The sequence below is a fragment of the Capra hircus genome, chromosome 18 (genome assembly GCF_001704415.2).
Source record: "Capra hircus breed San Clemente chromosome 18, ASM170441v1, whole genome shotgun sequence".
NCBI classification, from domain to species: Eukaryota; Metazoa; Chordata; class Mammalia; order Artiodactyla; family Bovidae; genus Capra; species Capra hircus.
The window spans coordinates 52577591-52602038 of NC_030825.1; the positions used below are offsets into that span (position 1 = coordinate 52577591).

The window sequence follows — 24448 nt, forward strand, 5'->3', positions numbered from 1 at the left end:
TCTTGCACAACCTACCCTGAGAGCCCTCAAGGATCCCCCGAGCTCTCAATTCTTAAAGAGTAGATCCGTATTCGTCCATCTCTGAACCCGTCAGGGTAGCCTCACCCAGGGTGGGTGGGTAAGGGACCAAGTTGGCTCACTGCCGGAAGCATGGGCACCTCAATATCCAAGATTTGTAGTGTGTGAGCATTGAAACCAGCAACACTATGGGTCTCCCTATTATGTCTTGAGAAGTTACCCGAGATGACCAACACCTACAATTCCCAAGATATGAGAAGGATGGGGACTTCCCTGGTGGTCCAGTGGCTAAGACTCCACCTCCTGATGCAGGGAGCCTGAGTTCAATCCCTGGTCAGGTAACTAGATCCCGCATGCTGAAACTAACAGATTCCATGTGTGGTAACTAAGACCTGGCACAGACAAATATAAAGCAATAAAATTAAAAAAAAAAAAAAAGAATTTCTACCGAGTTACTGATGGCTTTAAAAACCGAACCCAAAGAAAGATTTACTATATTTATATCAGTGATTAACATTTTATTTTTTTTATTTTTTTATTTTTTTATTTTTTTAGTGATTAACATTTTAAAGCAGCACTAGCTCTTGTTAAAATGCCTGCTTTTAGTTACTTTACTCAGAGGTGGTTTGGGGCCACCTTAACCATGCCAAAAGTTAATATAAAACACACAAGTAAAATGCCATGTATCCCTACGAGGGCTAAGTGAGCAGACACAGGCAATTTACTTTAGAATAGAGCAGGGGTTGTGGGGGAAGCCCTTTATTTAAGCTTGTGCATTTGGGTGCAAACAACCTTCCAGGGAGAAATACATGGAACAATGTCCAAAGCTCACACAGAAAAAGAGTCTTCCAGCCTCTCAATCCCATGGTACTTAGCTATGGCAGCCTCAGCATACTAATTAACAGGCCAATGTGTTATTTAAGATGACCTTCACTACAGTTGCTAGATGCCAGCTATGGAGCTAGAACTGAAGAGGCAGGATGAGTGCTACTCAGAGGCATGGGAAGGGATAAGGGTCTTAAGATTCTGGAGCTCCAAGCAGGTGTCTATGCAGCTTCCAACCACCCTCTCTGCCCTCCAGTTACCCTTAACTCATTGGTCCCACACTGGCAATGGTGGCCAAGATCTGAGACCTTGCTCCAGACCTATAGTTACACAACAACCCAGGAAAACCACATACTGTTACAGATCAGAGGAGATGAGTTCTGGAGGCCTGAGTCCCCAAAATAAGGGAGTGTGGCTCAGATTCCTGGGTCCTGAGGGGCAGGGTCTTTGGACCAGAATGCTCTCTTACTATGTATATTAACTCTTTCTAATATTTACATGAATAACTATATTAATAATTATATTCTTAATGTTAACAGTCCCCAACTGGAAGCTCTTAATGTGTTTTCACATAAAGTTAAGAATTTTACCAACACCATTCTTACTGTGGTATTTTCTCTATGAAAAATAAATATTCATTTATACCACAAAACTCACAGAAACAGTATCAAGTCTGAAAGAATACATGTGGCATCTTCGTTACATCCAGGGAACTTATATGTAAGTATACATATGTGTTATATATATATATGTAATGATTTCCAGCCATAAACAAGAAATCTGAATGCTGCGTCTGGTTTATGATACTGACACCAATATGTGGGTTAGCTACAATGGCATTCTGCCTTTCAAGGGTGCCAGAAATAACGCTGAAGCCAGCATCCCTCTATTCAGTCTTCCAGAAGACCACGGAGGAGGCTGGCGCCCTGGTGTGTACAGAGGATGAGGCCTGGGCTGAGCAGGAACCACTGCAAGTGAAGAGTGAGGGCACCAAGTTGACTCCCAACAGATATGGCCACTGCGATGGATGCTGGGAAGGGGCCAAGCTGGTACCATGAGCGGAATCTGGGCTAGGAGAAGAGTTCGGGGGATGAAAGCCAAAGGTTTGCCTTCCTAGTGAGCCTAGGGAAGTATGAACTCTATAGTTCAAACTGTAGAAAAGTTTAAGCAAGGTCATTTGGGTATGCGCCGCCCCGACACTGAACGGGCCTAGCACCACCAAGACCGGCGAGTTCTCAGTCGTCCAGCTTATACGCCACTCGCCATTCTGTGCCTGTGTATGTTCCAAGCCGGTCAGGGATAGGCCAATGGGGTGTGGGGTTCCTCCAGGCTCATCCAATGAGCTAGAAGACTCTTTTGTGTCAACCAATGGGGCTTCGAATGAGCTGTCGCGTGAAACAGGTCCCGCCTTCCGTGCCTCAGGGAGCCTGAAGGAGAAGGCGGGGTTGCGAGAGTGTAGCGTTCCAGGGCGTTGCTTCAGCACCAGTATATTTTTGTGAGATTATCTGGAAGTCAGGAGGAATTTTGGTCCCTTAAAGAGAAAAAGAGGGGCTGAGGACCCAGTTTCCTGGGTCCTGGGTAAAGATAAGTCTGGGGTGGGAGCGGGACTTCCGGAGTTAGCGGGGCGAAAGCTGGAGCCTTGCGCTCGTTGATCTGAGAGGGGGAGGGCTGGATGCCCAGAATCACGCGTCCTGCCAGAAAAGGTGGCTGAACCCAAACTCCTGGATCCTTAGTTAGGACCAGGCTGAGATCTCAGAATCCCGGGTTCGGATGAAGATGGAGGCCGAGAGACCTGAGCCTCCAGGGCATAGGTTTGAATCTGGACTCTAGAGTCTGAGGGAGAAGGGGCCTGTAGGCCGGATTATGGCTCCAGAGGTTGGAGAGTACAGGTTGTGGGTGGAGCTCGTTGGTCTGGGTTGCCGAGTCTGAGAAGTACAGCTATGGAAACTGAGGCTTGTTAACTAGTTAAGTTGCCGAAACTCACAAGCTAGATCGGGAAAGAATGACTTTAGAAGCCATCGTTTTATATATCCCCATAAGCTCTGCCCTTAAGTCGGTGCTTGCTCAGATTTTATCTTATTCCATGTGGCTGAAAAGCTTCCTGTCCATGTCCATCAAATCACAGATCCTGATCAGTTCTTCCACACGTCTCTAAAAGAAGCCATGGGAGCCTGTCATTTTCAGGGTCTGCTGCTGCTGTTTCTTGTAGGAGCCTCGACCTTGATCAGTATGTATTGGAGATGTGGGGGTAGGGAGTGGTTGGGTCAAGGAGGGTGGATTTCTGGTGAAAAAAGAGTGATTTGGGGCCCCGGCAGAGAAGGACAAGTGCTCATCTTTATCTCCTTTTCTCCCCAGTGGCACAGAAATTGTTTTGTCAAAAGGGTACATTCACGGGTATCCAAGAGAATCCAGCAAACACGTTCAACTGGACCTCAGAGAAAGTTGAAGCTTGTGACAATGGGGCATTGTGCCAGGAAACCATCCTGCTGGTCAAAACTGGTAAAATGAGAAAGGGGCGATTGGGTTGGTGGGGGCGGGGTAGAGGGGAGAGGATTATGTTCACGTTAAGACTGTTCCGCTTTCCCCAGGCCAAACAGTAGCGTCCCCACCCACTTTCTTTCCTTCCTGTCTCACAGCAGGGACCAAGACAGCGATTTTGGCCACTAAGAGCTGCAGCTTGGATGGGACACCGGCAATAACGTATATCAGGCACGCTGCAGACCCTGGCCTAGTTGCAATCTCCTACAGTAATTACTGCGAGGATCCCTTTTGCAATAACAGAGAGGGATTATATGATATATGGAATATACAAGAGACCAAAGAAGGTACCCTGTGAGGGGAGAGATGGGTGCTCTTCCCCCATAAGAGAAACTCTATACACTCCTGAAAAGAAAATGGGAGGCTTCCTTCTTTGTGTTCTTACTTGGTTTAGGTTCAAGTGGGCCATACACAAAAGAACCTCAGACCTTCTGCTTGTCTCTCTTTTTCTAAATTGTCACCTCGGAGTACTGTAAACAGTACTCCAAGCAGAGGGACATCAGTGAAGGCCGCAGTGTAAAGTGGATTTGGGGTTTATTAAGCAATAAGATGTCAGTGGAGGTTTCTGAGCAGGCTGGTGGCATCGGTCTAACTGCTCCGGCTTCCCCATTGCTGTGTGGCCACAGCCCAGTTCCTGCATTTGTCCTCAAAGTCTACAGTAACCTGGCCACACCTACCTTTTCAGGTCATTTTCTTCTCTTCCCTCTCTCATTTATTGTGTTTTAGCTAGGGCAGGATTCAAAATATTTAGCAATGGAGATGCTACTGACCAATCAGAGTGGATGCTGGCTATAAAAAACAGTCCAGCCCTGCCTGTCTGTGCCTACCAGCTGAATATCAACACCTGGTGATTTCTCACAATTCCCAAATCCACCAAGCCAGCTCACACTTCCAGGCCTCTGTCCTTGCTGTTGCCTTTTTTACCCTCACGCAACCCCCACTTCACACAGCTAACCTCTGTTCTTCCTCCATCTCAACTGAAGTGTCTATTCTGGGAAAAATTCAACCAAATTATTTTAGATAATTAAGCATTCTTCCATTTCTTTGCTACCATACCGTGGCCACAGTGCCCACAGAGTTGTAGTTAATTACTTACATGTCTGTCCTTTTCAGGACAATGATCCTAGATGGCAGGAACTGTGTCCTTTGCGTATCTGTACCTCCACACCTATGCACAGTTTGGAAGTCATGTTGGATTGTGTTCTGACAGCACAGAAATCAGTTGGAAAGGGATGGGGAGGTGGTAGTAACAGGCCTTGAGTAGAGAGGCATCAGCAGGAAAGACTCAAGGAAGAGAAGGCAGCAAGGAGAGATAACTCCAGAGGCAGGACACGTCCTTAACTTTCTCTCTCTTCACTCTTCAGAAACCAAAGGGACAACAGGCCTCCGCTGCCCAACCTGTCTGGCTGTGGGGTCCTGTTTGAATGCTCCTTCTCTGGCCTGCCCCAACGATACAGATCGATGCTATCAGGGGAAACTCCAGATCTCTGAAGGTAAGCCGAACCTCTGATGGTTTCAGAGGCCAGAAAACCTCAGGCATGTGCATGTAGCCTACGAGGTTCTGACACTGAGTTCCAGGAATGAGGTGAGGACTGGATTCCCCTCTGATTTCCTCAAACATCTATGTGTCGCCCCGTCCTTGTTCCACAGGAAATGTCAACTCACTTTTGGAGGTCAAAGGCTGTACATCGATCATTGGTTGCAGGCTGATGTCTGGGGTCTTTAAAGTAGGACCTCTGTGGGTGAAGGAAGCTTGCCCCTTCATGTCCATTTCGACCCGAAAGATTGACAGTGGGGCCACGTGGCTTCACACTTCAGTTTGGAAGTTAAAGCTACTGCTGATGCTGTTACTGCTTGTCCTTGGAGGGAGTGCTTCTGGTCCCTAATCATCTCTTCAGACTGATCATTGGCAGCTTGAGGAGCAGGTGGAGATTTGAAGAGCAGCTCCTGTGAATGTATTTGACATTTCTAGTAAAGTTTCTGCTGTGATTTGTGTATGCCTCAAGACTAGACGTGGTGTTATTGAGCTAAGAGGGTCCTTAAAATTCGTGGTCTCCAACCCACACATTTGCAGAAAGGGAATCAAAGATCTCAAAAACTTGAGTGAGTTTCTCACACTTACATAGCTATGGACAAAGCCATAAAGTCTGGTATTCCTTTCACTGTAGTAGGCTTCCTTCTCTTGCTGGCTAGACAGGAGACTAACATTATCCTCCTCTAGAACACTCCCAACCCAGTCGTAAGGCCAAAATCATGTGCTTTGGGGTTCTAATAATTCCTGGGGAGGTGTGTCAGAAAAATCAGATTCCAATTCTTCAGTTACAATGGGCCCTGTCTCCCCTATCCTGTTTGTTCCTTGCCCACTTTATATCATTCTTTTTCAACTCTGCTGCTTACTTAATGCCTCCTCAGTGGACAGAGAGAACTTAGGATGGAGCTAGGGCTCCATAGGTTCTGGTGAGTGTGAGCCAAACAATAATGTGGATGGGGAGGTTTTTTTTTTTTTTTCAAATTCTTATGCTTTTTTATTTAACTTATTACTCAAGAATACATAAAGTCTATGTTATTGTAAAAGACTCCAGTGATACAGGAGCTATATAGAGCAAAGTAAAAGAGTAAAGAGAAACGGACTTTTTTCATTTTTTAAAAAGCAGCTTTATTGAGACTTAACAGACATACAATAAACTGCACTGGAGGTGGGAGGAGAGACTTTTATTGCAAACTGTTGACCCCTCCCACAAAGGACAGGGAGGCTGATCGTAGCATAGTCCAGCCAAGTTCTTTCTAGAAAGTTCTCTAGTTCTAACTTTTGGAGTTACAGTTACCCCACACAAGTTAATATTTTATCTTTGTTCTTAGGCATCCAGCTCTCCATTGTGTCAGTTTGGTAAATCTAAAAAGTGAGAAGAAACACCAACAAAATGTTAACTTAATGAGGGGACATATAAATGTGGGAAATTACAAGCATTCAGAGCCATACTGGTAAATACTATTCAAGGTAAAACACAAAATCAGAAACAAATAAAATAAACCAAAAAAGCAAAGTAGGTGTTTCCTATAAGACACTGGTTTCTTTTTTTTTTTTCATGATTAAATAAGTTTTTATTGTCACATTTAACTGCTTTGTCAGATATACATTGTAGGTTTCAGTATGGCATAAAAATAAAAATATTTTCCTGAATGTCAAAATCTGAACAGAGGAGATGGTGATGGCACTTAAAAAGATAAAAAATTTCACACTGGTGCTGAAGCCACGAGAAGGTAGCTGGTAAACACTGGAACACATTCGCGGATAAAGCGGTCTGAAGTGAAGTGATGTGAAAGTTGCCCAGTCATATCCGACTCTTTGTGACCCCATGGACTGTACTCTCCAGGCCAGAATACTGGAGTGGGTAGCCTTTCCCTTCTCCAGGGGATCTTCCCAACCCAGGGATCAAACCCAGGTCTCCCGCATTGCAGGCAGATTCTTTACCAGCTGAGCCACAAGGGAAGCCCTGAAACATTTCAAATCAAATGGCAGTGGTATAGGCCAATAAAACTGGAGAGTAGGAAGATACAGAATCTGTCGAGTAAATACCTGAAGAATGGCAGTTTGAGCACTTAATTTCCAGTCAGACTAAAACTTCTTTCTTACAAAATGAAACTACTTTTTCAGAAACTGGACTTTAAGCTTTTTTTTTTTTTTTAACAACTTCCTTATTCTTACAGGTTGTAACTAGTCCAAAGAAAAGGCAGTTATAATCCATGGCATTAGCTTTGTGGGCTGACCCTGCCATAAATGGAGGAGGGGTCTTGTCTTTTCCAAACCAGGAGCATGTCATACTCATGAACTTCTGTAGTGGTTTCACACATTCTGGGCAAAACTAGAAAAGAAGCAGTAAATAAAAATGTTAAGTGCATCCCCAAAGACAGTCTCTACACATTCCACAGCTATATACCGAACGGTAACTTTAAAAAGTATGGTTATTCCGATTGAAAATGAATCTCTGTTCAATAACCAAGCTTCCCAAACAGTTTATTAAATGTCTTTCTTCCACAAATAAGACTAACACTAGGATTTGTCAGAAGACCTACACAAGCTATCTCCTTTATGTACGCACTTGGCTAAATCCACGGTGTCTGGAGTCTGTTCTTCGTAAAACTCGGGTCTAGAACAGAACTCCTTTCTGTTATACTGTTGTGTGTACTTCATTTATGACTCCAGAACAACCTCCAATCAAAATAAATAAATTTATATTTAAAAAAAGAAGAACAGTAGAAACATTAAAAAAAAGAAAAGACTCCAGAACAGAGACCATAAACATGGCTAGTGCAACATAACAGTCACTGGAATTCCCTGAAAGAAAAATAAGTAATTTATTTTATGACATACTTATTTGGATGATTACTTACTGGTAATTAGTATTCCTACATTTTTTTTTTAAAGGCAACCATTTTAAGTGACAACACATATCAGGCAAGTAGAAAAAAAGTGGAAACAAAGCCCTCTCTTTTGATCTCACAAAGTCATGCAGACAAAAGAAGGTACATCTGATTTGCTCCAGTCTTTGAACATTGCTGCTAAACTAGTTTTCCTTTTAAAAAGTAAATTTGAAGGCATGATAATGCAAGAGATGAGGTTTTTGTTTATAGAACATTTATAGATTAATTGTGGTTAGTCTCTAATTTCCAAATTATTTTAAAGAACAGAAACGGCATTGATAAATTTATCTTTGCCTAAATTTACCAGGACATCATGAATTGCACCAGAATTCGGACAATTTGATTATCTTAATGACTCTGTTGTGAGCCTTGCACACTGTGTCTGCAGGCGAGGACCCCACATGGACCCCTTGGAGGCTCCTCCAAAGTCTGAGCCCAAAAGCTCTTGTCTTGGGGAGTCCAGGGGTCTGAGACAGCAGTTCTCACCCAAGAGGAAGTCCTCAAAAACTCTCTCAATTAGCGATTAAGAAAAACAGTGCTAACTGGAGAGTTTCTTTCGTTCAGTTAAATCTGGGAGGTCTAAGCATTCCTGGAGCCCTCATCAGGATGTGTCATGGGTCCAGAATCCCTTGAATGTGAGTATTCACTATTAGAGGACTCTGTAGGGTCAATCAAAATTTCACAATCACTGTCGTCTGATTACTCAGCACTGTCTCCAGCTGCTCTGTGGAAAGGAGGGGGTCTGCTCCACTTTCAGTTCAGCATTGGTGGAGGCATAACTGGAGGAGTCCATGACTTGAGGTTGAGGCATAAACATGCTAGTTTCCATGTGAGAATGGCTCAGAGTACTTTCTTGATTGGGTGAAGATCAGAATTAGGCGGAGGCGGGTCTGAGGCCTCTGCATCTCCAGGTGTACTTTGACCTTCTGCTGTGAACCCTGGATAGGGCATCTGAGGGCTGAAGGTGGGGTCCAGACTTTCAGATGGCATCTGTCTGCTTAGTGTTGCCTGCGGCAATCGTCTTTCTTTTTCCTTTTCATTCTTCCTCTGAGTGATCTGTCTTCTTAATTGGTTCACTTCTGCCTGACAAGATTCAACAACTCGCTCACTCTTTTCTACAGTTGCACACACTGCTTGCACTTTCTCCTGAACCGCGTTATAAACCTGATAAATCACCCTGATGGCTTTCATTAGTCTGTCCTTGTCAGAAAAGTCAGTACCATGTTCTTTAATAACTTTGGCATAATTCTAAGAAGTATTTGGCACTGAAGACACCTTATACTCTTGCTGGCTAGTATTGCCTAGATTGGGAATAGTGAGGGATAGCCTTTAATTATATCTTGTATCTAAACAGAACATATTCTAAAGCATGAGTGGAATTGTTGGCATGGAGATGAAGCTGAAGGGGAGGAAGATGAGGTCAGCCGCCCCGAGGGTGCAGGTGAGCTGCTTATGGATCACTTGCTCTCTGTATGACATCTGCTGCTGCGTGTTTCACTGGAATCGGTACCACCCAATAACCTTCTTTCTCCGATCCTGAAGAATCCTGTCCAAGCTCTCTTCATTAACTTTGCTTGCATAGTCATAAAAACTAAAAAGTCTAGAACAAGGCTGATGGTTATGGATTTCAATTACTTGCAGAAATTCTGTGTTGATGATTTGGGAGTCACTGATGCTGAGGGTTTCCTCTCGCCTTACCTCTCCCAGCAAAAATCCTTCCTGAGAGCAATGGAAGAAGAGAGTTGCAGGTGGTCAGCGTTGCTGTTGGCGCTGTGGAAACACACAGCCCTGAAGGTGTAGCCCGAAATGGAAGCCGCCATGATTGAAATCTGACGCTGGTTTCTTAATGGCACTGAATACAGTTGCAGAAGACATTCCTGAGTGAATGAAGGAAAGCTACCTTTTAAAAAAATTTGGCCTGTGAATAGTTTTGGTAAAATTATAATATGCTAATAAGCTTGACATGGCATGAACAAATTTCTCAGGCCAAAAACTCAAGTGTGCAAACTTTCTAATTTCATAGTATAAATATATAAGCTATTCAAATGTATGACTAATTTTTATGATACTTTTGCTTATAACAATCCCCCATTCTACCTGCTGCTGCTACCTAGTGGTAGATAAAACCTAATCAGTTTGGGACTTCCCTGGTGATCCAGTGGCTAAGACTCTGTGCTTCCAGTTCAGGGAGCCCAGTTTAATCTCTGGTCAGGGAACTCGATCTCATATGCCACAATCAAGAGTTCTTATGCTGCAACTAAGACCCAGCAGGGCCAAGTAATTATGAAAAAAAAAGAAGAAGAAGAAAAAGAAACTTAACCTGTTTGAATAAATTGTTATAAATTCAGCCAGAGTTTTCTCAGCCATTTCAGATCCCCTGCTCATGCTTCGTCGCTCAGTCGTGTCTGACTCTGCAACCTCGTGGACTGTCGTCTGCCAGGCTCCTCTGTCCATGTGATTTCCCAGGCAAGGATATTGGAGGAGGCTGTCATTCCCTTCTCCAGGGCATCTTCCCGAACCAGGGATTGAACCCAGGTCTCTTGCATTGTAGGCAGATGGGGAAGCCTCATTTCAGATCTAATCAATCAATTCAGGGCTTCTTTTCCTTTTCACTCTCTTTATCCACAGCTTTGAGGTAGTGCTGGTGGGAATGAGGTGACTGTCTAGTTTTCACCCCTCGTGCAGCTGAAGTTCAAGTTCTTACTGATGTCTGGTTCTCAGCTTCCATTCCTGCTGGCTTCCACTGGGAAACCTTTGATCTGGTCTGGTGTTCATGGGCTCCATGCAGGCCCTGTGTGCTCTGCCATCCCTCTTAACCACTCTGGAGCCTCTTCCAACTGCTCTGAAATCCCACTGAGGTCCTCCAGGAATCTGAAGCAACCTAGGAATCCCATATAATAGATGAAATTCCTCCAAGTTCTGGAGAAAAGATAATTTCATAGAGACTTGCTTTTTCCTAAGGTCCCTGGGAAAGAGATGGGACCTAGACCCTGGAATTTATCACCCACCACCTACAGGCCACTAGCACACATTCTTCTCATATCTATTTTTTCTTTTTTCAACAATCATGCCATAAGAATTCCCTGCCAGTCCAGTGGTTGGGGACTTGGCCCTCTCACTGCTGAGGGCCTATTTTGCAGTGAAAAGGAAAAAAGAGGAATGCATTTTTCTTTCCCTTTTCTGAGAACAAAGAAGGTAAACAGAACAGTGAACAGGCCTGAACATTCCTAATTTTTACTTTGAAAGTGAAAACGTTAGTAGTTCCATCCTGTCGGACTCTTTGCAACCCGCAAGGATTATAGCCTGCCAGGCTTTTCTGTCCATAGAATTCTCCAAGCAAGAATACTGGAGTGGGTAACCATTCCCTTCTCCAGGGGACCTTCCTGGCCCAGGGATTGAACCTGGATCTCCTACATTGCAGCCACCAGGGATGTTTTTACTTTGTTTCTTATTTATGTGACTTCCCTGGTGGCTCAGATGGTAAAGCGTCTGCCTACAATACGGGAAACCTGGGTTCAAATTGGGAAGATCTCCTGGAGAAGGAAATGGCAACCCACTCCAGTATTCTTGCCTGGAAAATCCCATGGATGGAGGATCCTGGTAGGCTACAGTCCATGGGGTTGCAAAGAGTCGGACTCAATTGAGCGATTTCACTTTCTTATTTGTAGTCTGCAACTAAATTTTCTTTTCTGACCCCTAATTCTGTATGAGCTACATTTTGCACCTCTTATCCTTTGATTCTATGCTAATTACATTCTGTATCTGGTGCTTACCACTCTCTACAAATCAACCCTTGTAGTTTTTCTCTTCTTGCAGATCAGAAAGGAGGCCTCTGTAACAATACACAGGAGACAATAGACCCAACTAATGGGCCTCCAGACTGCCAGAGGCTACCTGACGCCAGCCTGTGGCTATTTTGAAACAATGCAGGAGGGAGAAGACAAGACCCTAACACCTTTGATCCTCATCACTGACCACCCCCCCCCATTTCAAGCCCTCATCTTATATAAGCCCCTAGGCTCCTCACGGTGGGGTGGGCGCAGCTCTTGAGGCATGAGCCTAGCTTTCCCCTCTGCCAGCTGAGAATTTAAGCCACCTATTGTTTTCAACTCTATCTCTGTATTTTTATTTCTCTTTGTGGGGCAGAGAAAGCCAAGATTTTGACCGCCAACAAACACTAGGGCCCAGGTTCAATCCCTGATCAAGAAACTGAAATTCCATAAGATGAATAGCTTAAAAACAAATAAACAAACCACTCATACCATAAAGCCTTCATTCTTACACTGAAACTTAAAAATTCCATGTCTAATAAGCAAAAGTTAGGCCTTTGGAATTACATCTACTTCCATTTCAATTTACATAATCTCTTTTGAAACTTCAAGGCTCAACATAAAGGTGTTTTTGGCTCTTTGCATTTCTAGAGTAATAGGCCTACTGACTAACTGGAGGAGAAAGGGCAAGAGAAGTAATATAAAGAATGGGGGGCTTCCCCCTTGGTCCAGTAGTTAAGAGTTCCCCTTGCAGTGCAGGGGACACTGGTTCCATCCTTGTTCTAGGAAGATCCCACATGCTGCGGGGCAACTAAGCCCGGGTGGTGGAAACTACTGACCCCACACGCCCTAGAGCCTGGGCTCTGTAGCAAGAGAGCGACCACAACAGGAAGCTCGGGCACTGCAACTAGAAGAAAGCCTGTGTGCAACAAGGAAGACCTAGTGCAGCCAAAAATATGGAAAAAAGAAAAAAAGAAGAAGAAGAAGAAGAAGAAGAACGGGAATGTGGGCGGATAAAAGCGACAGCAAAACATAACCCTGCCATGTAGATGCTTCACCCACCACGCCAGCCTCCACATCGCCCGTGACACTCGTCGCTCCCTCCAGGGCTGCATTTGTGTCCTTTCCTCTCTGGAGCTCCATCTCCTGTTCCCACTTACCCACCCTGGAGGGTCCCACTAGATGCCTCCCTGCAACTCCAGCAGACCTTGCTTGACTTCGCTGGCACTGATCTCCCTCCACAGAGCCCTGACGTACCTGCCAGCTTCCCTTCAATATCATACTGTTCCCACACAATGTATAACCTCCCCAGACAAGGTAACAACACTTCAGGGACAGGCATTGTTTCCGACAGCTTTACGACTTAATAGCATCCATGAAATGTGACTGGCAACTTGATGTTACGGGTCTTCCGGAACTGCTTATTGAAGTGAGCCAAACTTCCGCTGTTGAGGCTTCCTCGGTGACTCAGATGGTAAAGAATCTGCCTGCAATACAGGAGATGTGGATTTGAATCCTGGGTCAGGAAGACTCCCCCAGAGAAGGGAACGGCTTCCCACTCCAGTATTCTTGCTTGGAGAATTCCACAGACAGAGGAGCCTGGTGGACTACCGTCCATGGAGTCGCAGAGTTAGACACGACTCACTAACACTTTCACTTTTCACTTTCAAACTTCTACTATGCATGCACACACATTCCTCTTGAACAACAAAACTAGGGACTTGCCTGGTGGTCCAGTGGTTAAGAATCTGTCTGCCAGTGCAGAGGACATGGGTTCAATTCCTGGTCTAGAAAGATCCCACATGCTGTGGGGCAACTAAACCTGTATGATACAAGTACTGAGCTGGAGTATAGAGCCCACACACCACAATGAAGAGTAGCCCCAGCTGGCCGCAAGTAGAGAAAGTCCACTCAAAGCAGTGAAGACATAGTGCAGCCGTAAATGAATAAATAAATAAAATGTAAAGTCTAAATAAAAAACCCCTAAACTCCTTATTCCGCCAACAACCCTCTCCAAAGAAATCTTTAAAAAAAAAGAAACAACAAAACTAACCACCACCAACTGCCGCTAATTACCTGAAACTTGATGCTAATGAGAAAGAAAAAAAAAAAAAGGCAGTAAGTTCTAGAGAGTAGACAAGAAGAGAGGCAGAAGTCTGAGAAGGATGAGCACTGCAGAAAGGAAAGAATCTGAAAATTCCTTTATTTTGTGATGATGTTTTAGTACCCAGATGGGCACATCCTCGTTTAGGGCAGTGATGTCAGAGTGGGAGGTGAGTTTTGATCAGGGGTTGCAAAATTAGTTGTTCAGATTCTTTTATTATTGTTTAATGTTAATGAAGACAATAATCATTTATTGGGCAATTTATCTGTTCCTTGCTCTACACTAAAAACTTTGGAACTACAATTTGTATAACCCCTCCGTGCATTTTTGTAGGGAGTCGGAGGCAACTCAAATATCCACGACTAGGGGAACAGATAAACAAAAGGTGGCAGACATAATCTTCAGGTGCGCAACACATTAAATTTGCACTATATGTATTTTTTTAAGTAAGAAAATTATTTTGTAGCAAAATATCACTTGTATAAATTAACTAGTTTGGGCAGTTCTCTGGAGACCTAAGTAATTAGGATTCTGGGCTGTCTCTGCCATGGCCCAGATTGAATCCTTGGTCAGGGAACGGAGATCCCAATAGCTGTGTGGTGTGGCCAAAGTAAAAAAAAAAAAAAAAAATTAAATGATTTTAAAACACAAATCTTGAAGAAAAAAAAAAAAGACTGTTTAAATTATTCTGGGTCCCTTGAGTTTCCACACAAATCTTAGAATAAGAAGAAAGCTGGAGTTTTGATAAGGACTGAGTTGAATCTCTGGATCAGTTTGGGGGTATTGCCATCTTAATGGGCTTCCCTGGTGGCTCAGACAGTAAAGAATCTGCCTGCAATTCAGGAGACGTGGGTTCAGTCGCTGGATCAGGAAGATCCCCTGGAGAAGAAAATGGCAACCCACTCCAGCATTCTTGCCTGGGAAATCCCATGGGATAGAGGAGCCTGGCGGGCTACAGTCCCTCCCTGAGGTCTCAAAGAGTCGGACATGACGGAGTGGCTAAGCACAAGGGCACAGGCCATCTTAACAGTATTTTAGGTCTTCCAATCCATGAACGTGGGGTCTTTCCATTTATTTAGGCCTTTCTTAATTTCTTTCAGAAATAGTTTCTGATTTTTTAAAATAACTTGTGCTTCTTTAGCAACTGAACAAGTGTTTTATTCTTTTTGATATTTTTATTAATTTTGTTTTTAGAGTATTCATTGCCAGTGTATCGAAATACAATTGATTTTAAAATTTATTTTGTAACCTGCAACTTTGTATAAGAGTCTTACTTTCTTGCATCATTATAAGTGTCCAATATTTTTATTGAAACCTGAACATTTTATATAATACATTGTCCCTACTCTGGATACTGATTAGAACCAGCAATAATAATAAACAACAGGCTTCCTTTTGTTGTTCTTTGCTTGTCTGTTTGTTTGTTCAGTGACTTGGCTAGACTATTTCAGTGATGTCTATTTTCTCTGCAGAGAGCCTCTGATGTTAGTCTTCCCTTTGGGAGGGCACCTCCTTTGGGCATACACACAGTCTACCTGGAAAGACAGTGGTTCTACCAAGGCCGTCTGTCTGTCTTTCCCCCAATCTCTCTGGTTATCACACCCAGCTCTTAGGTTCCAGTAGTTTCTGGCTGATTCTTCTTTTAAAAAAAAATTAAATTTATTTTTGGCTGCAATGGGCCTTTGCTGCCCTGCACAGGCTACTGTCTTGTTGCAGTGAGCCGGGGCTACTCTCTTGCTGCAGTGCACAGGCTTCTCATCGCTGCGGCCTCCCCTGCTGCAGGGGACAGGCTCTAGGGCTCAATAATTGTGGCCCATGAGCTTAGTTGCCCCACAGCATGCGAAAGCTTCCTCGACCGGGGATGGAACCCGTGTCCCCTGCATTGGCAGGTGGATTCTTAACTATTGGACCCCCCAGGAAAGCACCTATCCTATTATTTTTGACAGTGCCTGGAATATAAATTGCTTTACATTCAGACTCTATTAAATTCAGTCAAGGGTCGTTTCCGAGGCCAAGCTTTGAGTTTGTCCTGACCCCCAGAGGACTCCTGTTAGTTATCTCTTTCTCTAGTTCTCTTTTGTTAGACAGTGAGCCTAGGGTTTAATTAGTTGACACGGTGGGGCTATTAGTCTCCTCTTCATTGCTTACCACCAAAATCTCCATTGTTGGGGATGTCCCTGAGAGTCCAGTTAAGACTTCACCTTCCACTTAAGGGTGTGCAGATTTGATCCCTGGTCGGATATGACTGAAGCGACTTAGCAGCAGCAACAGCAGGGAACTAAGATCCCACATATCTCACAGCCAAAAAAAAAAAACAACCCACCAAAACATAAAACAAAAGCAATATTGTAACAAATTCAATAAAGACTTAAAAAATGGCCTTCATAAAAAAATTTATTTTTGATCTCCGTTGTTTGCAGAGTGTCCTTAGTCATGAACTCCCCCGCACCCCCCGCCCCCAGCCTCCCTTTCTGTTCCAAATAAAGTCGCTTTCTGTGGAAAGAACCTTAAAGCTCCCTGTTCTTGTCTGCATCTCTGAGCCACAGTTAGGGAGCTGGAGGCAAGGACAGTGGAGAGATTTTTTCAGAATGCCACACCTGCTTTGTTATTAACAGGACACTTGGCAGGGGTGGTAGCCTCTGGTCTTCTTGGCTTGCTTCTCCTGGCGTGGAGACTCTTCACTACAAGCAGGCTGGAGTAAGGGTGATGGAGACCCCCGTATTCTCAGCTTGCTGTTTGCTGATTGGAGCTTCAGCCCCATGACTGAAGCTGGGTTGGAGGATACAGTCTCTAGCCTCTCGATCGCACTTGCCTGAAATTTCCCTCTATCCATCTGCGACACGGAATTGAGCGGGGTGAGTAAAGCTGGAAGCCTGCCCCGCTGACAATGATGCTATATAGTCGTTGGCTGGAGAACGGGGATGAGGGAATCTGGCTTCTATTTTTCACTTTTATATTTTTAAGGGTCTTCCTTGCTGAGCGAGGGCTTTCTCTAGTTTGGTGAGCAGGGGCTACTCTCCAGGGCTGCTTGAAGTCTTCTCACTGTTGCGGCTCCTCTTGTCACAGAGCCTGGGCTCAGTGGTGCTCTGGCTTTAGGAACTGTGGCCCACGGGCTCCGTACTTGCAGTGCATGGGTTCAGTTGCCCTGAGGCATGTGGGATCTTCCTGAACCAAGGATCAAACTGGTGTCCCTTGCATTTCAAGGTGCATTCTTAACCACTGGACCCGCAGGGAAGCCCAGGAACCTTCTTTTTGCTACACCCAGTTAACGTTACTTTCATCAACCAGAGCTGGAGGCACATACAGAGCATCATTCCAAATCTCACAGACTTTTGCTGTTCCACTGATATTCAGTGTATTTCCTTAAATAAATATTTCTTCTCTTTTATTTTGGCCGCACAGTGCTAGCATGCAGGATCTTAGTTCCCCCAACCAGGGATGGAACTTCAGAGTCTTAACAACTGGACTGCCAGGCAGGTCCCTAAATAAATGTTTCTTTGTGATCCACTTAGAGTCACAAAAATGAAAATTTCTTTGCTGCTTTTCTGGAACCACAGGTGAAGGTTTTCTAGGTTCCTTAACTGGATAGCCCTTAATATCACCCGGTTTTTAGTTTTGTGAGCGCTAAGTCTCTTCAGTCGTGTCTGACTCTGTGCAACCCTATGAACTGTAGCCCGCCAGGCTCCTCTGTCCACGGGATTCTCCAGGCAAGAATACTGGAGTGGGTTGCTGTGCTCTTCTCCAGGTTTTTAGTTTTAACCTCAGTTATCAATCTCCACATCATAAAGGTCAAGAATGGCAACCTCACCTGAATGGTGACTTAAAGGTCAATCACAGCCTCTATTACACCCAAAGATTAGGCTCTGGCTTCCAGGTCCTTCATTATTTCTGACACTTGTGAATTTAACTTTGTCTTATTCAAGTTCAGCTACTAACTCATATATTGCTCTCCAGAATATCTGATTTTTATTTTAAAGGAAAACATGCCCTTTGAAAAACATCGGGGGACCAATCATTAAGGAATGATGCCAGGGCAGAGAGCCCAGTCCACCTGGTTCTTCCAAAGATTACAGTCCGCTGAGGAGGAGGGACAACTTAACTGCAAGAAGGAAGTAAGAAACCTGGCAGGACCTGACCAGAGATCCTCATACTGAGGAGCCCCAATATATTTCCAGAAAGAACATTTCAGATAGGTCAGGAAAGAACAAATCCTTTACTTATTTAATATTTTAATTTTATAGAGTATCGTTGTTTTACCATGTTATATGGGCTTCCCACGTGGCTCAGTGGATAAAGAATCCACCTGCAATGCAGGAGATGCTGGCAGACATGATTTCAATTCCCAGGTGGAGAAGATCCCCTGGGGGAGGGCATGGCCCCCCACTCCAGTATTCTTGCCTGGAGAATCCCCACGGACAGAGGAGCCTGGCGGGCCACAGCCCATAGGGTGGCAAAGAGTTGGACACGACTGAAGTGACTGAGCTCACACCCTGTTGTGTTAGTTTCAGCTGTATAGCAAAGCTATTTAGTTATGCATATACATTTATTAATTCTCTTTTAGATCCTTTTCTCATACAGGTTATCACAGAGTATTGGGTAGAGTTCCCCGTGCTATACAGTAGGTCCTCACTGGTTGTCTATCTTATACAGAGTAGGGTACACGTGGCAGAGCCTGGTGGGCTGCCGTCTATGGGGTCGCACAGAGTTGGACACAACTGAAGTGACTTAGCAGCAGCAGCAGCAGCAGGGTGCACGTGCTCATCCCAAGCTCCTGATTTATCCCTCCCAGCTTTCATGTTTCATTTCCTGGAGAAGGAAATGGCACCCCACTCCAATATCTTTTGGTAACCATTTGTTTTCAAACTGTATACACTCTGCTTCTGTTTTGTAAATAAGTTCGTTTATATCTTAAAAAAAAAATAGATTCCAAATGTGAGTAATATCGTATGGTATTTGTCTGAGTGAACGCGTGAAAGTTAGTCACTCAGTTGTGTCTGACTCTTTGCGACCGCATGGACTGTAGCCTGACAGTCTCCTCTGTCCATGGAATTCTCCAGGCAAGAATACTGGAGCGGCTTGCCATTCCTTTCTCCAGGGGATCTTCTTGACCCAGGGACTGAACCCTTATCTCCTGCCCCTTGTGGGTCTCCTGTATTGGCATGAGGATTCTTTACCAATGGGACACTTGGGAGTCCTGATAGTACGCAGGGACAAATGGGAGGGAAATTGAGAAAGGCAGGGATATTGTATATGCATGGCTGACTCATTTTGCTATGTAGTGGAAGCTAATCCAACATTGTAAAGCAGCTATGATCCTGTTGTTTAGTCAGTAGGTCATAACCGATGCTTTTGTGACCCCATGGACTGTGGCCCACCAGGCTCCTTTCCACCTGGGCTTTCCCAGGCAAGAATACTGGAGTGGGTGGCCATTTCCTTCTCCAGGGGATCTTCCCGACCCTGGGATCTATTTGTGTCTCCTGCACTGGCAGCCAGATCCTTTACCACTGAGCCACCAGGGAAGCCCAAAGTAACTGTACTGAAATACAAATTATTTAATAAAAAAAAGCTTATATCACAAATGCTATATGCTAACAAAAACAGTAGACAGGGACTTCCCTGGTGGGCCAGTGGTTAAGACTCTGAGCTTTCATTGCAAGGGGCTTGGGTTCCATCCCTGGCTGTAGAACCAAGAACCCCTGTATCACAAAACACAGACAAACAAGCAAACAAAAAGAAAACCAGAAGACAACTTGAGTGACTATGGGTTCAACATGCCTTGCAATCAAGTTGGCAAATCAGCCAATGGCAGGATAAAGTTCTATGTATGATTTTCAGCAATTTCAGCCCAGCAGCTCTAGGAGAAAGGGGTCAAGAAACTCTTAAGCCATTTAGGCAGCACTTGGGCTAAAAGTTTGAGTGCCTGAGCTCACCTTTTTCTTTCACCATTTTGTCTGATGACTTTAGGAGCAACCAACCAAGGTCATTATATTCCTTAGTTTCTCCCCAAATGTTCAAATGTACTATCAACAGAGTCACATAGAACCCTGCTTGTTACTTTAAATGGTTGATTAGGCATATCTAACAGATATTTTGCCTATCAGTGGTTTCTTTAAAACTGGGAGGTCATTAGTGTATTTTATTTCGGCCACACCACGCAGTTTGCAGGATCTTAGTTCCTCAACCAGGGATCAAACTTACACTCCTGAAGCAGAATTCAAAGACCTAGGTCTCATTTTAAATGCATTTCAAACCCCTGAGGCTTGGAGACGTTAAACTGCCGGCCAATGTCCTGCACTTTCCATCTGAGAGATAAACTTGAACACCGTGCTCTCAGGCTGAGGAATGATCAACCATTGACCAGGTGAGGTTGATTCTTATCAGGTTGAAGGGACGCTGGGGTCACCGGTTAAATAAGAAGCAGATCGATGCTGGTCAGCCTCAGGAGAGCAAGCTACCATGGCACCGCGTCTGGGGCTCTTTCTGATTTGGGCTGGTGTGCCTGTGTTTCTACAACTGCACCCTGTGAATGGAGGTGAGGGAGGGGAGACGGACTAGAATTGGTGAGAAAGACCCTGCCCCAGACACGCTGATTTGCAGTGCTAGTCGCTCAGTCGTGTCTGACCCTTTTGCAACCCACTTGACTGTAGCCCGTCAGGTTCTCGGTCCGTGGAATTTCCCAGGCGAGAATACTGCAGTGGGTTGCCATTTCTTCCCCAGGGGGTCTTCCCGACCCAGGGAGCAAACCCATGCCTCCTGCAATGGCAGGTGGGTCCTTTAATGCTGAACCACCAGGGAAGCCCACGCCAGACGTGGACTGATGAGTAAAAGTCACGACAATAATAATACTGTAACCAATACCGCTGCCATCTCTTGAATGTGTCAGAAGGGCCAGCCGCTATGACAGCCACATTTTATTTAGTTTTCCAGCAACTCTATGAAATTGAAACCCGGGTGAGTTTGGCAACAGAGCCAAAGGCCTTTCTGGGAGCTGTCTCCTTCCTAAATCTCCATTGCACTGTCCCAGACATGGGCAACCTATGCCAGGGTTGGTTATGTTGTTCAAATGAAGAGTTTTTGATGTTTGTGGAGTTGACTGTTGGAAATATCGAGTTGGCCAAAATACATTCCTTTCTGTTTTGCCGTACCATTGTATGGAAAAACCAGAAGCAACTTTGGGGCCAACCCAGTCACAGGGACCGTGTGGTCTCAGGGCAGGTCCAAAGAACAGTGAGTGTCTGACTTTGTGGTTGAATCCATGTGTCTCGGTAGGGGGGCAATGCGAATGTGTCAGGGTCTCTCTCACCTGTGTGTTCACCCTCTAGTCATCGAGTGTATCTGTTCAGGGTGCACAAGGGCTTCAGAATATCAAAGAGAGTGAAAGAGACGCAGGGTGTGTCCTGCGACCGACCACAGTCTGCTTGCGGCTCTGCTTTGGGCTCGTTTGGTCGTTGTTGCTATTTTTTAGTTGTTCTTATTTTGTTTTCTATTTTGAATTGGAGGATAACTGCTTTACAATGTTGTGTTGATGTCTGCCGTATGACAATGCAAATCAGCCATAAATATGTATATATATATATATTTATGCAGCCTATGGAGTAGCAAATATATTTATAATATTATATATATATAATCCCCGCCCTCGCAAGCCTCCCTCCCACGCCGCCCCATCCTCTGCTCCCTGTTACTGAGCAGCTTCCCACCAGCTCTCTGTTTGACACATGGTGGTGTACACGTCAATGCTCCTCTCCCAATTCATCCCAGCTAACCCTAACCCTGCTTTGCTCTTACTCCGTTCCATCCATCTCCTCTGCTCCTGCCTTTCTTCTAGATGAGCCGCCGCCGTATGTGTACAACCTTCCCGAAACGCCCACTACAACTTCGTCTTACACCATTCCTGGTTTTCAAGGTAATCACACACTGAGGGGAACGACAACGAAACAGCATCAAATGCAAGAAGCTGACACGCGGGTCCTGGAGACTGTGATGGGGGTCTTCCAAAGATGCTTAAGGGCAGGAGCTAACTTTACCCTCTCAGTCACGGGAGGAGGCAGGTGTGCACAGTCCCCAAGAGGGCTTCTCCGGAGAGCATCAGGGATATGCCTCTGTAGATGGTGGGGCTGCAGTCGGAACCCAGGGCCCGGGATTCAGAGCTGCTGTCCCATGATAAAGTAGCAACTCCCCAGATTCACATCAGTACACCAATCCTCACAACTTAGGTGCTTTTAACATGTCGACTAGCCACTCTTGACTTTGATTTCTTCCTATCTATAGACATGTGTATATCTGTAAATAAATTTTTTTTCACTGTCAAAAACAATAAAGTAAAAACTGCCCACAGTCAGAGAACCCTTCCTAGTCCCCAAGGGAGGGACTACGCCATATTGACCTTGACATCCCCGATCCGTAGCCGGATGCTAAGGATGGTAAACGGAAGGAGGGGGACCTGGGAAGGATTCATGGCAAGAGAAGGTGAGAGAGAGGCCGAGAGAGGACAGCACAGTCTTTGGTGCAGGCATGACAGGGCAGGAGTCGAGACGGGCAGAGCAGGGCATGGGGGAGGCAGGGTGCTTCGGCTGAGCCCCGGTGCTGAGCTTGAATCCCTGTGTGTGCTCCGGGAGCAATGAGAGCATAAAGCTAGAGGTGCAGGGCAGGTCCCACTACAGATGACATTCTGGGTGTGGCTCTGCTGTGTTCTTTTGTGGTGGTTGTTTTCTTCTTATTTTGGTTTTGTTTTTATTTTTAATTGGAGGATAATTGCTTTATAATCTTGTGTTGATTTCTGCCACACAATAACATGAATCAGCCATAAGTATATACATTTGCACTTCTCTTGAGCATCCCTGTCACCTCAGCCCACATCCTACCCGTTTACATTGACAATACAGAGCGCCAGGCTGGGATCCCTGTGTTATATAGCAGCTTCCCACTAGCTAGCTATTTCACTCCTGAAAGGTATATACGTCAACGCTACTCTCGCAGTTCCTGCCTCCTAACCCTAACCCTAACCCTACTTTGTTCTTCTCTTCCTCCATCCACCTCCTCCGCACCTGCTTTTCTTCTAGTGGAGAAGCCGCATGAGGATGACAGTACGTATCCCAAAGCCTACTTTCCTTGTTGAGTTCCTTGAGGTAATCACCAAGGGACAGAATGACAGCCAAACCACGACCAAATGCAATAAACTAACCCGGGCGCCCTGGTGCCTGTGATGGGGATCCTCCAAAGACACTACACAGGCAAGAGCGAATCTTATCCTCTCAGTCACAGGAGGAGGCAGGCGTCCACATTCCCCAAGGGGGCGACCCTGGAGAGCATCAAGGGTGAGCATGTGTAGATGGTGGGACCGGAACCTGAACCCACGGTCCGGGCTTCACAGCTGCTGCCACATGCTAAAGTAGAGGCTGTCCAAAGTTAAAGAAATCTCCTAGTCCCTGAGGGAGGGACCACGATAGACAGACCTTGACATCCCCAGGGCTTAGCGGGGGACTCTGTACATGACAGTCTCGAACGGAGACTTTGCCAGAGTTACCAGCGATCATGAAAGCCTAGGAGTCAACGAAGGGAACAAGGACTTCTTCTTTCAGGTCCTCCATGTGCTTTCCCATTCACCTATAGACGCAAAATATATTATAAGTGCACGTCAGTGAATTCCGAAAGAGAATGGTGCTCTCTTGATGAAGATTATGTAGGAAGATGGAAAATCTGTAGTGATGGAGGTAAGTGTGCAGCTCATCTTCATATGAGGAGTATGTGGCTTCCGAGATGAAGAGGGTTGATTCATAACTGTCTCCTAGATGGAAGCCTCAGGCAGCCTCTGACCCAGCCCCATGAGTTCTATTCGGATCTGATTCTGGGTCTCTTTTGGGGGCGGGGGGGAGGCTGTGCTGAGTCTTGTCGCTGCACGTGGGCTTTCTCTAGTCTCAGTGGGGGCTGCTCTTCGCTGGCGGGTGGGTTTCTCGTTGCAGCGGCTTGTCTGGTGCAGTACAGGCTCTGGGTGCACCAGCTTCTGTAACTGCCATGTGTGGACTCAGTAGTTGAGGCAGCGGGCTTAATTGTTCCTCAGCATTGGTTTCTTCCTGGACCAGGGATCGAGCCAGTATCTCTTGCATTGCAAGGCATTCTTAACCACTGGACCACCAGGCAAGCCCCCTTTTCTTTTGACAAGCCTAAAAATAACCCTCCCACCATTAATGTTTTCACCCATTCTTTTTTCAGACCGTCCCAAATGTCATTTCCCCTTTATATATCGCGATAAACGATATTTCCGTTGCACAACAGAAGGGAGTGCTTATGGTTTAGCTTGGTGTTCACTCACTGAATACTTTGAGCGAGAATATGCTTGGCAGTACTGCGATCGGTATTAAAAAAAAAAAAAAGGTAAGAGTGTTCTGGGGAGGATGGGAAGAGACAGGGGTGAGCAGGGAAGAGACAGAGCTGGATAAAGAGGTGGAGTCAGATGCCCACTGAGAAGGAGAAAGGAGGCAGGTGGAGGGAGGGGATGAGGGAGAAAGAGGCAGGAGGAAGAGTGAGGAGCAGAGGTTCATGAGGAGAACCACGCAGAGAGGATGAGGAGGAGAAAGGGGACAAAAGAGGCAAACAGAGGGAGACTCAAAGGCAAACTGCAAACACTGGAGAGAGGGGAGTCCCGGAGGGAAGGAGAAAGGCAGTTTGCAGGATGATAAATGGAAGGAGGAGGATCTGGAGAGGATCGGTGCCATGATGAGGTGGAAGAGAAGGGGAGAGAGGGGCAGAGACAGGACAAGATAATCTTGGA

The 24448-nt window shown here is 45.3% G+C and overlaps 2 protein-coding genes and 1 pseudogene across 2 annotated transcripts; 2 read left to right on the plus strand and 1 right to left on the minus strand.

Moving 5' to 3' along the window:
- TEX101 (testis expressed 101) lies at positions 1691 to 5386 on the plus strand. Its single transcript, XM_018063276.1, has 6 exons — positions 1691 to 1946; positions 2969 to 3070; positions 3199 to 3342; positions 3480 to 3668; positions 4746 to 4874; positions 5032 to 5386. Exons 1-6 carry the CDS (start codon positions 1871 to 1873, stop codon positions 5265 to 5267), a joined length of 876 nt encoding a protein of 291 aa, XP_017918765.1. The 5' UTR covers positions 1691 to 1870; the 3' UTR covers positions 5268 to 5386.
- On the minus strand, positions 8368 to 9643 carry LOC102181982 (annotated as a pseudogene).
- LOC108638072 (seminal plasma protein BSP-30 kDa-like) lies at positions 20134 to 24178 on the plus strand. Its single transcript, XM_018063184.1, has 6 exons — positions 20134 to 20209; positions 20395 to 20435; positions 21439 to 21583; positions 22740 to 22763; positions 23259 to 23390; positions 23890 to 24178. The coding sequence occupies exons 1-6, from the start codon at positions 20134 to 20136 to the stop codon at positions 24036 to 24038; spliced, it is 567 nt and encodes a 188-aa protein (XP_017918673.1). The 3' UTR covers positions 24039 to 24178.

Bases quoted from the DNA above. Each gene is read 5' to 3' on its own strand.
- LOC108638072 (XM_018063184.1), top strand. From the start codon at position 20,134: ATGGCACCGCGTCTGGGGCTCTTTCTGATTTGGGCTGGTGTGCCTGTG. The intron at 21,584-22,739 runs GTAATCACACAC...CTTTTCTTCTAG, and splicing joins CACCATTCCTGGTTTTCAAG to TGGAGAAGCCGCATGAGGAT. The intron at 22,764-23,258 runs GTACGTATCCCA...TTCTTCTTTCAG, and splicing joins GAAGCCGCATGAGGATGACA to GTCCTCCATGTGCTTTCCCA.
- TEX101 (XM_018063276.1), top strand. From the start codon at position 1,871: ATGCTGGGAAGGGGCCAAGCTGGTACCATGAGCGGAATCTGGGCTAGG. The intron at 3,071-3,198 runs GTATGTATTGGA...TTTTCTCCCCAG, and splicing joins AGGAGCCTCGACCTTGATCA to TGGCACAGAAATTGTTTTGT. The intron at 3,669-4,745 runs GTACCCTGTGAG...TTCACTCTTCAG, and splicing joins TATACAAGAGACCAAAGAAG to AAACCAAAGGGACAACAGGC.